Below are 20,315 nucleotides of genomic sequence, written 5' to 3'. Positions count from 1 at the left end.
ACACACACACACACACACACAGTTTTTTTCCAGCCATGCCATGAGGCTTGTGGGATCTCAGTTCCCCAACCAGGGCTTGAACCCAGACCACCGCAGTGAAAGCCCAGAATCCTAACCACTAGGCTACCAAGGAACTCCCAATAATGTTACATAAATGGAATAATTTGTTCTAAGTTCACAGTATGTAATTTTGGGTATCGGCTTTTATTTTCACTCAGCATAATTCTCTGAAGGTTCATATAGGTTGTTGAATGTATCAGTAGTACCTTCCTTTTTACTTATTTTTTTTAATATCTTTATTGGAGTATAATTGCTTCACAATGGTCTTCCTTTTTATTAAATAATATTCCATGCTATGGATGTACCATAATTTGTTTAACCTTTCACACGTTAAAGGACATCTTTAACATCTAGTTGTTTCCAGTTTTGGATATTATGAATAAAGCTGCTACAGATATTCAGGTACAGGTTTTCATATGAACTTAAGTCTTCAGTTCTCTGGGATAATTGCTCAGGAGTGCAAATGCTGGGTTGTATAGTAGTTGCATGTTTAGTTTTTAAAGAAATTGCCACACTGTTTTTCAGACTGGCTATACCATTTTACATTCCCACCAGCAATGTATGAGTAATTTACTTTCCCTGCATTCTTGCCAGCATTTGGTGGTGCCACTATTTTTTAATTGTAGTCATTCTGATAGGTATGTATTGATATCTCATTGTGGTTTAAAATGTGTACTTCCCTGATGGCTCATAAAATTGTATATCTTTTCATGTGTATGCATTTTTACCATGAAACATCTGTGTCTATCTTTTGCCCATTTTCCAATCAGACTGTTTTGTTTTTCACTATTGAATTTGGAAAGTTCTTTATGTATTCTAGATACTAGTTCTGTATCACATATGTGGTTTACAAATATTTTCTTCCAGTCTGGAGCTTATCTTTTCATACTCTTAACAGGGCTTTCCACAAGCAAAAGTTTTTAATTTTGACAAAATCCGACTCATCAATTTTTCTTTGATTGATCATGCTTTTGGTGTCAAATCTAAGAACTCTTTGTGTAGCCCTACATCCCAAATATTTTCTCCTACTTTTTTCTAAAAGTTTTATAGTTTTAAGTTTTACATTTGACTACAACACCATTTTGAGTTAATTGTTGTATATTACGTGAGACTTACCTCCCTGTATGTTCCTTTACTATCCCTTGTTTACAATATAAATGTCTTCAATATTTCCTATGTAAAACCACAACAGACAGTGTTATAACTTTTGGCTTCCACCATCAATCTTAATTTAGAACCAAGAGGAGAAAAAAAGCCTATTGTATTTACCTATATTTTTGTTTATCATGTTCTTCTGATGTTCTAAGTTTTCTTTTTTATCATTCTCTTTTTGTTTAGAGAACTTCCTTTAGCCATTCTGATAGAGTTCATTTGTTGATGACAAATTCTCTTAGTTTTCCTTCATCTGAGAATTTCTTGATTTCTCCTTAACTCCTGAAGGGTATTTTTTTCTGGGTATAGGATTCTGGATTGACAGTTCTTTTCTTTCAGCACTTGAGAGGTCTTATGCTACTTTCTTCTGGCCTCTTATTGTTTCTGATGAGAAATTTGCTGTCATTTGAATTATTTTTCCCTGTAGGTAAAATGTCATTTTCTCTGGCTGCCTTCAAAACTTTTTTGTTATTAGAAGTTTAATTTTACTGTGCTGTGGTGCTGGTTTCTTTGGGTTTATTTAGTTTGGGGTTGCCAAGTTTCCTGAATCTATAGGTTTCCAAATTTGGGAAGTTTTCAGTAATTATTTCTTCAAGTCCTTTTTCAGGCTCACTTTCTCCTCTCCTAACGACACAAATGTTATCTTTTATTTTGGTCCCACCAGTCTCTGAGACTCTGATCTTTTTTTTTTTAATTTAATTTTCCTATGCTGTTCAGATTCGTAATTTCACTGTTCTATCTTCCAGATCACTAATTCTCTCCTCTGCACCTTACATTCTCCTGTTGAGCCCACCTACTGAGTTTTTAATTTTGGTTATTGTATTTTCCCACAATTTTCTAAAATTACCAATTTGTTCTTCTTTATATCTTCTATTTAATTTCTGAGGCTTTCTACATTTTTTTGTTTGTTTCAAGTCTGTTTTTTTAAATTGCTCATTGATTGCTTTTTATCATGGCTGCTTTAAAATCTCTGACAGATAATTTTAACATCTGTGTCATCTTAGTGTTGGCATCTTTTGTCTTTTTTTTTATATGAGTTTGAGATGCACTTATTCAACTGAGGTTCATTCATTATGGAACCTCTGAAAGAACAATATCACTTTCAGTTCTTCCCACTTCTTGGTGTGACAAATAATTTTTTAAAATGAAATATTTGAATATTTTTGTATTCTGGAGCTGAATATTTTTGTATTCTGGAGCTTATTTAAATCTTCTGTGCTCAATAATAGCCACATGTGTCATAGTGGCTATTATATTGGATACAGAACATTTTGAACATCTCAGAAAGTCTACTGAACAAGGGTGAACTAGACACTGAACAAAATGGCTCATGATACTACTAAATGTTGATGTAAAATACAGGGGAAGGAAGAAAAATATGAGGAAGATGGGTGAATAAATGACCCTATGAATTACAGGGATAGAAAAGATGTGGATTTATTCACAGGGCTAATCTGCAAAATGGACACCAACCTACTACCATACCATGGACTGAATTTTTAGTGATTCTAGTCGCATGGGTCTGTTCCTAAAAAAAAAAAAAAAAAAAAAAAAAAGGAATTCCCTTTTTCTATGAGTTGATGTAATTTGGAACAGTAAAAGCTAATTGATGTGACAGCTGAGATTAGTGTGTATTTACCCTGACATTGCATGTTATGTTACATTGAGATATATCTGACTTTAGCAAATGTTGGACATATTCATTCAACATCATCTTATTTGATAGAGGAGATACATCTACGTTATAGAATTCAGTTTTTTTAAACAATAAATGAAATGATATAGAGACGACTTTGGCAAGAGAGTACAATTTCAGGGCAGCAAAGCCCAAATAAAGATAAAATATATACAAATAAATGTAAAATGGCTAAAAATCATAAAGATTTCAGCACTAGACCTTCTTGTTATTTAGTTTATTCAACAACTATTTATAAAATGTATGTTATTACAGTTCAACCATCAATTTCTTAGATGAGAAATTGAGCTACAGAGAAGTTGGCTTCATTACTTAATGGGAAAGTAAGGAAAGGAAACCTAGGCCATTTCATACTACATCTAGTTTATTTTCTATTTATATCATATGGCCATCAAATGTCTTTCATAGTCATTCCAGCCACACTGGAGAGTTTTGAAAAAAATACCTTGCACTTTCTGTTTCCATGATTAACTTATAATTTCCCTCATTAATTCATTCCACATATATTTACCAAGTGCCTACAATAAGCCAGGAAATTCTAGGCACCAAAGTTCATGAGTGAACCAAACAAAGATCTGTGTTTGAACACTTACATTCTAGTGGTGGTAAATAAATAATAAATTAGAACATGAATACTATGAAAAAAAGAAAAAGTAGTACAGGTTAAAGGGGGGTGAGATGGGAGGTATGAGGCAGATTAAGTCACTCTTGCAGGATCTATTATAACCATCTGATGGATCTCAGCTTTTCTCCAATACCCATCTCAAATGCCACCTCCTCTATGAAGCCCTCCTTAATACCTTAGTTAAAACTTATCTTTCCGCTCTGCTCCTTTAGCACTTCTTATCTCTATTCCAGCACTTAGCATTCTGCCTTGTGTAAGATATGAATGTATCTGTCTTTTCATTAGACTGTAATTCCTGAATAAAGAGAATGTGCCTTATTAATCATATTATCTCTTAAAGAGTCACACATGATGGTTGCCTTAATAAGCATTTGTTGAATAATGAAGTCTAAATTGAATGAACTGACAAAGACCTGGAATGTTTATAAAAGGTAATCCTGATATTAGAATTCAGAAATATAAATTCAGCATGCAGATTTTAGGTGCCAGTTCTCTATCCATGCTAATCTTGTTCTGTTCTGCCCACACCTATGTGGCTAGAGAGATAGTATTTAGTTTTGTTGGAGAGAGCCTTTATTTTCTGCTCTTGCTGGATTTCTAGTAAAAAATACCACATATTCACAAATACCATTTGATTCACTTAACAAATCAAGCAAAATAGTGGCATCATGAGGAACTTAAATTTGTCTTCAGAGTTGTCATGCATTATCCACACAGCCTATTAAATTAACTGTTATACTCCAGAATTTAGGCAACTTAACCAACACTATGACCTTTATATAATAGCACACTTTTACCTGAGAAAATAAGATTTATGTGAAATTGTCAATCTTTATTTTTCTTTTGCCAGTGAATAAAAAACACAGAAATCATCAAGCTATAGTCTTCTCTATTTCTTTCACGAAATGTACTGCTTTACATGCCCAAGAACCAGTAGGACTTGTTGGTTAAGAAATGTATTTCTTACAGCATAGTAGCATATTATCTTGAAAGTGCTGTTATAAACAATATTTACTACATTCACGAGTACTGAATAAAGCATACCTATGAAACTGATTTTGATTACACATTCTGTAGGTATTCTAATTGGTAGGTATGAATAAAAGACTTCCCCTAAGCAATCATATAACTAAAAGTACACAAAGTTCTTGCATCTTAATTCTTTTAAAGAATCAGTTTTAGAATGTAAAGATTTAGTTAGTGCATAATTATTAAGTATTTATAAATTCTTAGTAATTCAGATATATTGAATTGGTTGAATTAGTGATTAGTGTTGCTTTTTTGAATAGAGATGTGACGACATGAAATATTAATGAAGGTTCTACTGGAATTGCTAATGATGGATTCTTCTGATGAAGAAGAACTTAAAACAAATCTCTTTTAAAGAAGAGAATGTGTTTGTATTTTTGATATTTTTATTAAACTGAAACATTGATGTGTCTCTTGAAGGTACTTATTTTTATCCAAGATGCACATACAGTACATATTTCAATTAAATTTTATCCCTGTTGTGCAGGGCATTTACTATAAAGGATAATCATTAGAGTTCTCATTATTAGAGAAACAGGGATTGATTATGCATTATGATTATTATAGGAAAGTTGATGGGTCATAAGTGAGAAAGGTAACAATGGTGAGTGGACGAGAAAATGTGCAGGTCAGAAGCAGAAGAAATGTAAAAAACGTACAGGATGAGTATGACCACAAGAAACCATGTCTATACCCACTAAATTCAATGTTTGTTTGGCTTAAAGTTTGGATCTTAAGTCTTATTTCTATTTTCCCATGTGAGTAGTAAAAGGCTGTGTGCATGTGTATGTATACATAGGACTGCAATAAGTGCCTATTTAATTAATTTATTTACACAGAGACAGCCAAGTTGCTAAAGTAACTCTTTGTCTTTGAAGCTGTGTGTAAATGCTATCAAAACAAGTGATAAGTTCAACAAAAATAAAAATTGTTATGTAAACTTACTTCAGACAATTTTAATTTTTTAATTTTTTAAGGTTTTGATCATCTATTTGTTGTCATATCAATACTAAAAAGCTCAAAGTTTAAGTGGGCCAAATCTATAGTTGGTTAATCCTCTTTGGTACAAAATATGAGCATTGTTATCTCATAAAAACTATTTTGCTTAAAATGTATTGTTAGACACATTTTCAAAGACCAAGTGTACTTATGTATGTGTGCAAAATTTGAATTTGGTATCTGTCAATACTGAATGAACATTTTAGTGCAAAGCTGCCTAAACACACACACACACATCAAATTTATAAGTTTAGAGTTTATAAAAATGTGCTTGTTTATAAAAAGGATATAACATGGGGACTCAACAAACAGTATTTCATTTGGATAAAAATGGCAAAAATTTTAATAAAATGTTAACAATGTATAAATTTCTTTTAGCTTTCCTTTTTTTTTCACTCCTGAATTAAAGTTCTTACTCAGGAGTGCTAATTCCTCTTGCATCTTGTATATGTTCTGACTTGCTACTAGTTTATCAGTAAGCATTAGCTGGGTGTTGTCATGGTAAATGGGAAAAATGTTTTTAATCTGTCCCTATAAGTAGGTGCAGTGCTGTCAGCAGATAAGAGAGAGAACAGAAACAAGGTATCTGTTGAAGTGTGAAAAATTAAAAGTTTTAAAAAAGCATACTTATGTTTAAGAATGATTTCCTTGAATATTATATTTAGAGCAACATGTAAATTATGTAATTGAATAAGGTCAACAAACAGCAACTTACAAATATTATAATTTAAGAAGTGGGTACATAAATATAATTTTCATGTTAGCTTGAAATATGCACTAAGGTGGTGTTTGATCGTCACCATGATGAAAATAAATGACAAAAATTACTTTTATATAATATCTGGTCACACTTCATTAAGATTTTTCTGAGGAAAGATCTATAATAGGAAGCTCTCTTTTACTTTTAAACAAAAGTACATTCAAATTTATCTTTGTTTACCTAGACTGTAATCAATTGTAACTCTCCCCTCATAGCATCTGTCTTTTATTCCTTTCTGTGAATCCAAAATGCCATTAAAAAGCACATTTCAAAATACCAGTTCAAAGTAGCATTTATTTTCCAGGTACTTTGTTTAATTCCATAAGTATTTAACACCTATAATGTGCCCAATATTGGGCTATGTATGCAATGGAATTACTTTAAAATGATAATGATACATTGTGTATTTTGTTTCACAGTTAAGACTTATATACACTCAGCAATTAAAGGACACAGTATGCTAGGCTTTGCATGCAGACAAAAGTGCTACAATGGTTCAGAGAAATGATGGTTTACTATGAAGTGGGGAACTTGGGAAAAAATTTTCTGGAGGAGGTAAGTTGGGAAAGCTGTATATGTCTAAAATGAATGACGAGGAGGGAAAATGGTGCTCAGAGTCAGGGAAATAGCAAGTGCAAAAGGACAAGGGTGAGATTTTAGCCAGTGGAAAAGAAATCAGCCTCTTAGGGCAGATTTGTTTGTTTCGTGTGGTAGGGACCAGGCTTTCATTATAGCCTCAGGCTTTACTTTCAGATTTACTTAAGGTTTCAGAGTTTTTACCTCTCACCTACCTTTGTCTTACTGATGATATTACTTATGGCACTCTCTTGCTTAAGCTATCCTGATTTTACCCTTTTAAGTTTTCCATTCCAGAAGCAGAATTTCCTTTCTTATAGTTCCATAAACTGAGCAGTTTCCCATTTCTTGTTTTTGTTTTGTTTTCAACTAGCGGCATTTCTTCTCTTAAGACTGTCTGCAAAGATCCAGCAAGCCACCTAAGTTTAAGTTGGTCAATGTACCTGAGTTCCACAAATGTTTATTAAGCAATTAGTAGGGACCAGGCATATACGGAGATGAAGAAGCCATGGTTCCTACCCTCCTGAAACTTTCAGACAGGTAAAGGCTGTTTCTTGCCCCAAGTCTGCCTATATTGTCCTATACTACAATTTGCAGTTTAAAGTCTGCCAAAATAGAAAAACATAAAATAAATGATAAATGCTAAGAAGCCTAAAACTCACTCCAAAGCAGAATCAATAGGTTATACCTGTGAAGCACCTGTGATGAAAGGGTAGCACAGTAGAGCAGTTTGGGTCCTAGCTCTGTCATATTTAGTACAACTTTGAACAAGATGATATAGAGAAAGGAAAGGGGACATTTCTTCATTGCCTACTATGTGCTGGCAGTGTGACTGGTATTGGTTGTGCATTATTTAATACTCATAGATCACATCACCTTCCAGCTCCCACTTCAAAAAACAACAGCAAAAAAATTCACCACCACCACAGAAAAACAAAATTTAAAAAACATATTCTTGGGAGTTCCCCGGCGGTCTAGTGGTTAGGATTCAGCGCTTTCACTGCTGTGGTCTGGGTTCAATCCCTGATCTGGGAACCAAGATTCCCCCAAGCTGCACAGCATGGCCAAAGCCCTCCCCCCCCCCCCCCATATTCTTCCTATTTTAAAGACAAATGAAACTCCGGTGTAGAAAAGCTAAGAAGCTTGGGATTTCAGACATACCTGAGATTTGAGCCTGGTCTCAACCCCCAACTCTACCACTTACTAGATTTTTGGCAAAGTTATTCACTTATTTATTCAATATTCACTATATGTCAAGCATGTTGCTTGGCACTGGGTTTTAAGAAAACGATGTGACACAGTCCCTTTCCTTAAACCTCTTAAACTGCAGTAGAGGGAGACCGGCATGGAATGAAGCCCTTGTAATTAAGTGATAGGTGTAGTTCTGGAAGTTGTACAGAGTAGCGTGGGGGGTGGTGCAAATGAGTCCACTCTACCTGGGATTGGCAGATGGCAGAGGACAGGAAAGGTTTCCTAGCGGACGTGGCCCTGGAGTCCCACACAGTCACCCACTGATTCAGATGACTGTGGGAAAGAACAAGACATTCTACCTTGCGTGAGCAGTGGGGCCTGAAACAGCTTGGTAAGGAATGAAAATGGTTCAGGGTGGCTGGAGTGAGAGAGCTGTAAGTCAGATGTAGTAATACCTACTTCCCTTGTTAGAGGATTAAATATATACAGTGTTAAGCACAATGCCTGAGACATACTAGGTGCTCAAACAATGTTCCTGTTCCTCCTTCAGTTTCTCCAGTAATTATATTGCCTTCCAGCTTGAAATTCTATGACTTTATTACACTGTATGGGTTCTTATTGTATATTGGTTCATACACTATTTAGCACATCGTACAGGTTCAATAAATAGTCTCTACCACAGTTGGCAGAAGTCTGGATAAAACAAGATGTGAATTTTGATAAGGGATTGAAGCAAAAGCTGACTTAACTTCAACACTTTTCTTTCTCTCTGTCCCTCTACAGTAAGTTGAATAGAGTTTTGCTTGAGTATGTGTGAATATTGTGTAAGTAGAGAGATTCAACATCAGTTCAACACATGGGGACAGGATTCAATATCTTTCCATGGGAACTGCTCACCCTCTTCCAAACCCAGAAGAGCTGCTTTTCTGTTCCCAGAAGTTTTTTTTTTTTTTTTTTTAATTTAATTTATTTATTTAATTTATTTTTAGCTGTGCTGGGTCTTTGTTGATGTGCACGGGCTTTCTCTAGTTGCGGCGAGCAGGCTCTACTCTTCATTGTGGTGCGTGGGCTTCTCATTGTGGTGGCTTCTCTTGTTGTGGAGCACGGGCTCTAGGTACGCGGGCTTTAGTAGTTGTGGCACGCGGGCTCAGTAGTTGTGGCTCGCGGGCTCTAGAGCGCAGGCTCAGTAGCTGTGGCGCATGGGCTTAGTTGCTCCACGGCATGTGGAATCTTCCCGGACCAGGGCTCGAAGCCGTGTTCCCTGCATTGGCAGGCGGATTCTTAACCGCTGCGCCACCAGGGAAGCCCCCCAGAAGTTTTGAAGATCATAACATCAACCACACTGTCAGGAGGAGATTTGAAGGCAACGTACCATCATTGCATAACGTTAGAGCTCATCATTTCTGTCCAGAGCTTACAGTCAACTCTATCTCCACTTTCAATCTTTCTTCCCTGCCTCTATTACATGGTTGTGTACATGTCTCCCCCACCCTGCAAGAGTACAAACTCTGAAATCTTGTCTTATTCAACTTTGCATCTCCTAGTTATCCACTCCCTCCCCCCGCCGCAATTCACAGTGCTTTACCCATTGCAGACATTCAGCAACTATTTGTTAAATTTTAAATATACCTGGTTAATCAGAAATTAATCTCACTTATCACAGTAGGGTTCCCTGAACCCTAGTAGCACACTCACATTTGGTGAGTGATGTGACCAGAGAGCATAGGAAGGTACCTTATCACCTTAAACTGCAGCAATCATATTGTTTATTGTGTGTTTTCAAGGAAAGTCTCCATGGTGTAATGGGTTAAGAGCATGAGCTATGAAGTCATACTACCTGGTTTTGAAACCTGCTACAAGTCACAAGACAGACCTTGGGTATGTAACCTATCTCTCTGTGAATCAGTATTCTCATCTGCAAAGTGACAGTAATGGTCTAAGATGTCATTTCATAGTGTGGTCACGAAGATTTACTGAGTTAATAGCACTGGTATATTGCTATTTTTGAAGAGCGCTGGTACATTGCAAGTGCCCAATAAGAATTAGTTCTTGGGCTTCCCTGGTGGCGCAGTGGTTGAGAATCTGCCTGCCAATGCAGGGGACACGGGTTCGAGCCCTGGTCTGGGAAGATCCCACATGCCGCGGAGCAACTAGGCCCGTGAGCCACAATTACTGAGCCTGCGCGTCTGGAGCCTGTGCTCCGCAACAAGAGAGGCCGCGACAGGGAGAGGCCCGCGCACCGCGATGAAGAGTGGCCCCCGCTTGCCGCAACTGGAGAAAGCCCTCGCACAGAAACGAAGACCCAACACAGCCATAAATAAATAAATAAATAATTAATTAATTAAAAAAAAAAAAAAAAAAAAAAAAAAAAGAATTAGTTCTTATTTTACGCTCTACTAAGTTTTATATGAATGTAACTGAGAGCAGGGAGTAGCTCGGCCATAGCAGGGAGATGCAAAGGCTAACAAGAAGAGGGAGGGCAGGAACATATCCAGGGATGTGACTGTAATCCCCTTCTAGGACAAATGCTTCTTGAGGCAGGAAGATATTCCTGTCATGAGGTGTGAGGCTAAGGTGCTGTATACCTGGTGGACTCTTCCCCCCGCCACCAATTCAGCAGGGTCAGGGATCAAAGTACCTCTCTTGGTGGTGAAGTTGCCTACCTCTTGCAGTCTTTTAAATGTTTTTTTATATCAAAAGTGGTTTACTAGTTAAACATTGTTTATTATAACATAGCAATATAGAGCATGGGCTAAGAATGTGGAGGCAAAAAAAGATCTAATCATGGTTTTGATCTTTATTATCTGATTGATCTTGGGCAGGATCCTTAATTTCTCTATGCTTCTATTTCTTTTTTTTTTTTTTCTAACATCTTTATTGGAGTGTAATTGCTCTACAATGTTGTGTTAGTTTCTGCTGCATAACAAAGTGAATCAGCTCTACATATACATATATCCCCATATCCCCTCCCTCTTGCATCTCCCTCCCACCCTCCCTATCCCAGCCCTCTAGGTGGTCACAAAGCACCCAGCTGATCTCCCTGTGCGATGCAGCTGCTTCCCACTAGCTATCTATTCTACATTTGGTAGTGCATATGTGTCAATGCTACCCTCTCACTTTGTCCCAGCTTACCCTTCCCCCTCCCTGTGTCCTCAAGTACATTTTCTACGTCTGCGTCTTTATTCCTGCCCTGCCCCTAGGTTCATCAGAACATTTTTGGTTTTTTTTTAAGATTCCATATATATGTGTTAGCATACGGTATTTGTTTTACTCTTTCTGACCTACTTCACTCTGTATGACAGTCTCTAGGTCCATCCACCTCACTACAAATAACTCAATTTTGTTTCTTCTTATGGCTGAGTAATATTCCATTGTATATATGTGCCACATCTTCTTTCTCCATTCATCTGTTGATGGACACTTAGGTTGCTTCCATGTCCTGGCTATTGTAAATGTGCTGCAATGAACATTGTGGTACATGACTATTTTGAATTATGGTTTTCTCAGGGTATATGCCCAGTAGTGGGATTGCTGGGTCATATGGTAGTTCTATCTTTAGATTTTTAAGGAACCTCCATACTGTTCTCCATAGTGGTTGTATTAATTTACATTCCCACCAACAGTGCAAGAGGGTTCCCTTTTCTCCACACCCTCTCCAGCATTTATTGTTTGTAGATTTTTAAATGATGGCCATTCTTGCAGTCTTTTTTAAAAGCATGGTCAAGTTACAGGAAAAATTCTATCATCACAGAAAAGTATTTTATGTCAAATGAGTCATTTCTCTTATTAAGAGTATTTTTGAGCATCTTGGTATTTTAAACTATACTATCAGATTGAATTTTCTTTGATGTATATACATTTTTTACAGGCATAGTAATGATGTTGAGTAGTTTTAACAGAGGATTTAAATATCAGTGATATTTTAAAAAAACACTTTTTAAATGGATATATATATATATATTCTTTTAATGGACTTCAGGACTTTTACTTTTTTGGAAAGCAAAGATATGGGCATTTAACTAGGTATAATGTAATTCTGTTAGGCAGGGAGGATAATTTTTCCTCCTAGTAAAACATAATGAGGCTAATAATGATTGAAGACACATCATCAAAGGAAAACATTGACTCCTGAGGAAAAGTGATCAATCAGGCATTGGAAGAGATGATTTATAAAGGTAATTATGGCACTGGAATAAGCCTTTTGGGATAAGCATACTTTGATCCATGCCAGTCATTCTTACTACACATATGTCTTTGAGAGCCACCTTAGTGCAAAATAGATGAGGGTCAAAGTAACAAGAAGGTTTATAGCTTTCCAGTAGAAGACAAAAATATAACAATAATCCTCCCTCCTCCTCACCACTGTCAAATTCCTTCCTGTTTGAGGATCTCTGAATCGTTTAGTTGGCTACAATGATCTGCTGACTTTATCAGTATATTGTAACATGAAACCTTGTAAACTGAAACAATCTGCTTTAAATAGAAGTCTTTATTATGTGGCTAGTTTCCAACTATTTTAATCACAGTACAGCTGTAAACATTAGAAAGATTGACGTTTATATTGAAAAAAAAACCCTGAAATGTAATTTTAACTTTTTAATCTCTATTATTCTATATCTGTGTTCTTACTGTAAGTCACCTCAATGACAGTGTTTAAGATGATCAGAATGTACATTATCCATACTTTTTCTTCTATTTTATTTTCCAACAGGAAACCAAAGCGAAATGAATGCAAAACTAAAAGACTAGAATTCTCAATATAGTTTTTCCACTGATTAGTATCTCATTTTCTGCCTACAAATCGGTTTATGGACACAATTTTGACTCACAAAGTTGCTAGGAGGATACAATCTGACAGTTAATATCAACATCTTTTGATAGTGTTTGTAAATGCTTGGCATTCTTCTTATTAGTAATACAATGTTTTTGCATTCTTATTAGTAACATATTTGTCATAGAATATTGTGGAGTTAACATTCTGAGAAGATCAAACAATATTCAAATTTTTATTATGTGCTTGATGAAAAATTAAAGAACACATTGCTTAGTGTTACCCATAATTTTTGAGAGAGGATCTATGCCTTAAATTAATTATCAACTTCCATATCAGAAGTCAGGTTATTTGGGTACACAAAAGTTTGTTTGTTTGTTTTTTTAGCAATTGTGGTAAATTGGCTCCCAAACTGATCACAGGAGACTTCATTTACTCTTGTGCTGTCATCAGATGAATATGTATTAGGCCTCAACTTTGTATATTAGGCTGATTGCAGTTTAGACTGTATGAAATGACTAAATTTCTGTTATTTGGCTTGAAAAAATATAATTCAAATATTGTAGGAATGAGACTCCACAGTGAATCCCCACAGTAAGGAGAATGGTCCGCTTATTTCTGAATGGAAATCCCCAATTGTCACACCACATCAATGATCTGACATATCTGACTTCCATTGAGCTGGACTTTTAAAGGTCAGGTCACTGGACGAAGAATTTTAGCTTAGCGGGTTATGCAGCAGAGATGCCCAAATCCAGAGCACTGTTTTAATGTTGTCAGAAATAGCTTCTCTTGAAATAGCAGAGGGGAAGAAAAAAATGGAAGATTTTAAGCCCAAAGTCTTTTGCCTAAGCACATTTTCTAACATTTCTGCCCGTATCTCATTAAAAAGCTGGATAAAGAAACAGGGGTGGGGATAGAACCACATCATCTACTTTCATAGAAGGTTCAGACTGGAGTCCCGCAGGCACAATTTATTTGGCCTACATTTAAAAAATTTGGAAAGTGCCATATTAGAAAAAAATCCAGATTTTTGGCTTCTCTTAAGAAATGGAACCTTTGGCCACAGTGGGCCTGTATTCATACGGGGGGGAAAGCAGGCTGGATTTGAGAATCGGCTGCTTTCTTTACACACGCTCAATGATTTCCCATTCCCTACCACCCCGAACGTCTTAACACCACGTTCACTTTGCCTGCCTCACCCCGCAGGCGTTGAGATTCCTGCAGTTTATGAAATGGATGCAAACGGCTCTTTTTTTTAAAAATGGGCAAATCTCTTTGTTAAAGGAGGAAGGGGGAACCGATGGCTGGTTTTGCTTCCAAACAGTCCTAAATCTGCCGTTTTTCAACCATCTGACCCTAACCTACTTTTTCCGGATGGCCCAAAGTATGCAACTAAGTATCAAAGGATGGCCCTTGTAGTCACAGTTCTATCACAAGCCAGCCATGTGACCTTGGGCGAGTCCGTTAATCTCTCTTGGCCAAAGGTGATGAAAAGTCTCTAAACGGATTTAATAACTGCTCTGAATACTTCACAGGGCTATTGCACAGCACACACGAGATTCTGAAAGTACTCCTAAATCATTTATAAACCGCAAAACGCTCCCTAGCCCAAGCGTCTGTTAGAGTGCGACACCACGGCTTTAGAAGTTGGGTTCCTGGAATCCGCTCCAGTTCCGCGCTGCTCCCACCTCCCACGCTCGGGGTGGGCGGGCGGAAGAAGATTCTCAGGGGAGAAGCTCTGGAAAACCAGCTTAGAAATGCAGCGAGAAGTCCGTTAGCGGGCGTAAAGTTGTTGGCATTTTTAAGCCCCCAGAGTGACATACCAACTCCTGGCCGAGATGACAGACACCGCGCACAGCCAGCGCGAAAACCGGTCCCCGGGCCACCTCCCTGCTCGAAGCCAGGACCCCAGGAGCCAGGCCTGAACCCTCCCGGCCAGGACCCCAGACCCGGGATTCCGGACCTCGCTCTCGTCCCCAACCCCCCCATCGCCTCCCCCATCCCCCCTCCACGTGACAAGAGCCGGAACCGTCACTTCCGGCGGCGCAGGCCACGCGCCTGCGCGGGGCGCCTGGCCTCAGTGATCGGTCGGCAGGGGCGCCGCGCCGCCAACGGCCTCGAGTGGCGGGCGGCGCGGGTTCGGCTGGGGCGGCAGCGGTGCCGCGGGATGCTGTCCAGAGGGTGTGCGGCCTGAGCGGACCAGCCCACTCCGCGGAGGGGCCGGCCGCCCCGCCCCCTTCGCCATCTCCCTCCATTGCGCCCTCCTCCGGGACTCGCGGTCCGGGCGCCTGGTGCGGCGGCGAGGGCTCCCGGGGCACTGGCGGAGGCGGCCGCGTCGCCCTCGCACTCGGGCCCGCCCCCTCGCGCCCCGCCCTGTCCCCGCCCTCCTCGCCGCCCTCTGCGGGAGCCCGGCAGCTGCAGCGGAGCCGCGGAGCGGGCGGCGGGGCCGGGGCAGTGCGCTCGGCGCGCGCGGAATGTGAGGCTCGGCGGGCCGTAGCGCGCTCGGACGCTCGGACGAGCGAGGGGCGGCGACCCCTCGCGGACGCCCGGCCGCGTGCCGGACCGGGCACTCACCCTCTCGCTCGCCCTTGCGCGCGCCCCGCGCCCTCCAGCGCGCCGGCGGGACCATGAAGAAGTTCTCTCGAATGCCCAAGTCGGAGGGCGGCGGCGGCGGCGGTGGAGCGGCGGGTGGCGGGGCCGGCGGGGCCGGGGCCGGCTCTGGTAGCTCGTCCGTGGGGGTCCGGGTGTTCGCGGTCGGCCGCTACCAGGTCACCCTGGAGGAGTCACTGGCCGAAGGTACGGGCGCCTGGGGAGGCTCGGGCCGGCAGGTGAGGGAGGGCTGGGGTGTGGCGGTAGCTCCTCCAGGTCCTCGCCCGCTTGTCTCCTCGCGCTCCCGGCTCACTCTAACCCCTTCTGCCTCCTCTGCCGGACCAGCGGGGGCTCTTAGAGTAGCTCGGGCTCTCGCTCTTAAGTCGGCTTTTCTCGCCGCCGGCAGCTCTGACCCGTGCACAGTTATTTCAGTACGAGTTTGTCATTTTCAGTCCTTCTTGACGCAAAGAAATAAATAGGAAACGTCTTAGCGAGTGCTGCGGTGTCGTGATTGGACCAGTGACTCATTAGAGGGTCAGACCGAGCAGGATTGGGGCTTTTCTGTCCCCGCTGTGGCTCAGGGGGGTGTCAAGCGTTGGCCTCACCACTCGCGACGCAGGGCACAGGACTCTGCAGCCCCGGCTGTTCAGCCTGGGTTTGCTCCTGCTCAATCATCAGTTGAAAAACAATTTATTTCTGTGCGTGCGCGTGATGGAGGTGATACTTTGCCCCAAATTCAGTTAGTAGGTTGCTTTGGGGGAGCAGGTAAACTTGAAGTCCACTTATCTTTGTTTTTTAGAATCTTCTCTATCAGGCAGGGTGCAAGTCATACCCTTTCGGTATGTCTTCTTTGATAAGACTTTAAAAGACGATATGAAAGCAGGTTAACTTTCACTTGAGAAGTTTTGTGTTCGATTCTTCATTATCTTTATCAGACTATGTCAACAGTTGAGAGTCTGCTTACAAAAAAGTTTGCTCCATTAAAAAAAAAAGATCCTACACTTTTAGTTTTGTATTTCTTGTATAATTGGCTTGTAAGAAATACTCGTTTTATTGCATACTTCACTGACTTGAGTTTTTAACTGCAGAATATTACAAAAATACTTTAAAATTTCTCAAGAAATTATTTGTTGATAATTTGCCCTTTTAAGTTTCAAGATTAAGAGAGAAGAAACCAAAGACAGTAGTTTTGGTTCTCTGAGGGTCAGTTGTTGATGTGGTTTGGGGACAAGTAGACTGAGATTCCACTTGTGTTTTTTGAAATGCCATAAACAATAGCAAATTAGTACAAAAGAAAAACCTGAAGATTTTTGTCTATAAAATATTCTAAAGAGAAAGAAATCTTGAATTATTCAGGATGGATGTCATTGTTTTGCAAGCCATTGCCCCTAATAATGAGCCTAGCTGAACCTTAGGTGGGAGGAGGATCTTTAGCTTGTCAAATAATGAATGTATGGTAATTGGTGTTGATAGACAGATTTACCATGCTGTAAAAGTTCCTAGTTCTTTATTATACGTTAACTTCAAGTGTTTGAGTTGTAGATTAAGCTATAGGTTTTAAGAAGACATGGCTGTTAACTCACATGCTGTACTTCTGTTTTTGAATTGTTGTAGTAACTAAAGGGTGGCTTGAATAACATTACTCACTTCATTTCACTAAATCCCAGATGGATCTTTTACTTAATAAGAAATCATTGACATTTCATCAAGTTAGACTTTGGTAGCTTCTACCGCTGCTCCACGCATGTCCTGTCATTACCCTGAGCAAACCATTTTCAATAAAAAAGAAGTAATTTTGGAAAAGGCAAATACAAATGAATTTCAAAAGGAGAGTGCTCAAGCACACACACACACAAAATTTAAAAAAATGTTTCCATCACTAATGTCACTATTAGAGTGTTCCACTTACTTTTGCCATAAATTTGTCATTTATCTTGGAAAAATCCGTAATCAAGTGCTAGGAGGAAGCAAGCGTTGAACAAACTCTTTTGGAAGATGGCACTTCCCCAACCCGACACCCCAGCTCCTGGAACTAGGCTTTTGGCCTTCCCCAGAGGGAAGGCTGAGGCCTGGGCTTTGTTCCTTGTGTATTTCTTCTATTTTCAGCGCGCGCACCACGGAAATCATCTATATTCGGTTTACTTTTTGTTCCTGACAACATATTGTCATTTCATATGCTTTATATCATCTCTTCTTTCTGAATAAGTAGTGCTACAATTTAGATAAGATGTTTAAGCACAAACGTGGTTTACATTCAAGAATGATTCTCCAATAATTTACAGATACATTTGCCCAATTGTAAGATTAGGGCAAGTGCTTGTGAAAAGGCGTTACTGTAGAGTTTAGAGTACCTGAATTGGGGAGAGGTGTACCATTGAGTGGGAAAAGGGTAGAAGCAAAGACAGATCAAAAAACAAACTTAGTAGATTTTACATTTTTGCTTTGTGTCAGTGTTGTTTAAATAGAGGCAAGACCCTGTAGATGCTTTGTCCTGAGGTGTTTTTGCCATGCTACTGCAAATATAGGCAGCTTGCTCAGAATGACCTCTGCAGTGCCTTTGAGTCTTCACTAAACCTGGTGTGAGTGCTGCCGCCCCCCTCTTCAAATACACACTTGATTCTCATTATTCACGGTAGTCACGTTCTATAAAGTCGCTGTGACCAGTGATTTAGCAAATACTGAATCAGTGTTCCTAGGGGAAATAGTGTCAGGGTACCGCAAGCCTGTGTTTACAGCATTTCTGTCAACGAGTCACTATATAACCTTGTTTTATGTGTGTTTCTGTTTAAAGACACCTTGTTTAATATATTATTGTTGACTCGTTAACAATGAACTAATGGTCAACAGTACTGTCACTCATGCCTAAATGAAGCTTAGTGAATACACAGATTTTCTCTGTAAGGGACGTCATAGCCTTCTTGCACTAAGAAACGCTAGATGGACAACACTTTGGCACTACGCTTGGGGGCTATTTTAAACAACAAACTCACCAATAAAAAACACAAAAATGAGAAAAACATGACACTACATAGACCTTGAAGAGGGCCCTTGTTTATAGCAGTGAGAGCTGAATCAAGGCAGAGCAATACCTCATTGATTCCAGCTGGCTTACTCAAAATTTTCACCACTATGCGCATGTCTGCAAATAACTATGAAAGTGCCATTGTATTGATTTTGGGATATTTTATTGATTTCGGGGATACAAATAAATTTTAGCAAGTAAGCAAGTTTACAAATATGAACTCTCCAAATAATGGGGATCAACTATATGTATGTATGTATAGGTATGTGTATGTATGTATATATTTACGTGCACATACATGTTTTATACATTATATATATTTAAAAACCCCACATTCTCAGGGGTATACTTATGTTGTATGTTATAACTAAAGTATTGGTGTAGTTTCCTTTCTGAAATATTATACACTTTGTATCATAATCTCTTTCTAGTTAAGTATATAGATGTTTGAAAATGCTGACAACTTGCACCTTTTTAGTTCTTGCTCAAAGTTGAGAGGACTGATATCACAGTGGGCCATTTTTATGGTTTTCCTCAAAACAATTTAGTTTCAGGAGTGGCATTTCAACTTTGGGCTGTAGAAATGAGGTAGAGCTATATACAAGAATTTTAGCTTGAAACAGTGTCAAATTGTCAAGCACATATAATTCAATGTAACCGTCCAAGTTTTTACTAAAACGTAGGACTGCTTTTGGATCATATGCCTCTGTAGACCTTCAGTGCTAGTCAGAAGAATTTAATATTGATTGATAATGGGAAGAGTGGGTTGTCAAGTAGGAGACTTTTTCCCCTAAGTGTCTTTGGTAAAAAGCGGACTTATGGGGAGCGTGGAGAGCAGGACACCATCCAATATTTGTTGACATAGTCTAATCATGAGGTTACGGGACTGGATAGGAGTTGTATTTTGAATATGATTGGATGCATAGGACTTTCTGACACGGGCATGGGGGTTGTTGGCACTGTCAGTAATTGGAGGCCAGGAATTTACTACAGAGTTCTGTAAAAGTAGCTCAGTAGCTCTCAGTTAACTGCTTAGAGTAGGGTGAATTTAGGCAAGGTGTCAATTTTCATTGTTAATTTTACAGGAAGGTAGTAAGGTACATCTGATCTTGCAGGATAGATCAGTAAGAATCTTTAAGCATGGTATCTCATTTGTAGGAATTATCTGTGGCTACCCAGTAACATGTAAGTAAAAGTTCTTGAGAGATAACAAAGCAGAGGGGAGGATTTAGTAAAATATCAACAACTGTTACTATTCCCTATTTATTAAATGCCTTTTTTTTTTTTTTAAATGCCAGGCTCTGTACTAGGTGCTATTTATACAGCAGAGAACAAAACAGGTATTTCTCTGGCATTATGGAACTTACAGGCTAGTGGAGAAGATAAATGTTAAACAGAATTAATCAGGTTAATGTAGTTAACAATTTTGATAATTGTCGTGAGAAGAAAGCATAGGGTTTTATGAGAGAATAACTGATTCAATTTATATTGGAGGATGAAGGAAGGCTTTTTTTTTTTTCTTTTTGACATTTTACCAGAAATCTGAAGTATGAGGAGAGTTAAGTAAAGGCAGAGGTATGAAGGTGGCGTGGTATGGAGTATGTCATGAAGAGAGAAACTCCTATGTGGGGAAGAGTTTCAGGAACTGAAATATGTCCAGAGCTATGGACTATCATGAATGAATCACATGGAAGAAGGATCCAAGGTGGTTTTGGAGAGGACCAGGATCCAGGTCTTTGTATGCCATGTTGGGGATTTTAGATTTTGTCTGAAAATGCAATGGGAAGCTACTGAAGGATTTAAATTAGGGCCATGACACGCTCCGATATTTATTTTCGTAAG

General features: G+C 39.2%; 1 protein-coding gene across 3 annotated transcripts in view; it reads left to right on the top strand.

Annotated features, from left to right (window-relative positions):
- The first annotated feature begins 14,963 nt into the window (after positions 1–14,963).
- The window catches only part of BMP2K (BMP2 inducible kinase), a 124,371-nt gene continuing 119,019 nt past the window's right edge, over positions 14,964–20,315 (top strand). For 2 of the 3 annotated variants that reach the window (XM_007165601.3, XM_007165599.3), the window contains exon 1: positions 14,964–15,658. In XM_007165601.3, the coding sequence (XP_007165663.2) occupies positions 15,490–15,658 (169 nt within the window). In that variant the 5' untranslated portion in view covers positions 14,964–15,489. The remainder of the gene's footprint in view (positions 15,659–20,315) is intronic. The other variant, XM_007165600.3, reaches the window with a different exon arrangement.

This window comes from Balaenoptera acutorostrata, chromosome 5 (genome assembly GCF_949987535.1).
Source record: "Balaenoptera acutorostrata chromosome 5, mBalAcu1.1, whole genome shotgun sequence".
Lineage (NCBI taxonomy): Eukaryota > Metazoa > Chordata > Mammalia > Artiodactyla > Balaenopteridae > Balaenoptera > Balaenoptera acutorostrata.
Note: the sequence above shows the minus strand (reverse complement) of the source record. Positions and strands in the feature narration are given on the sequence as shown.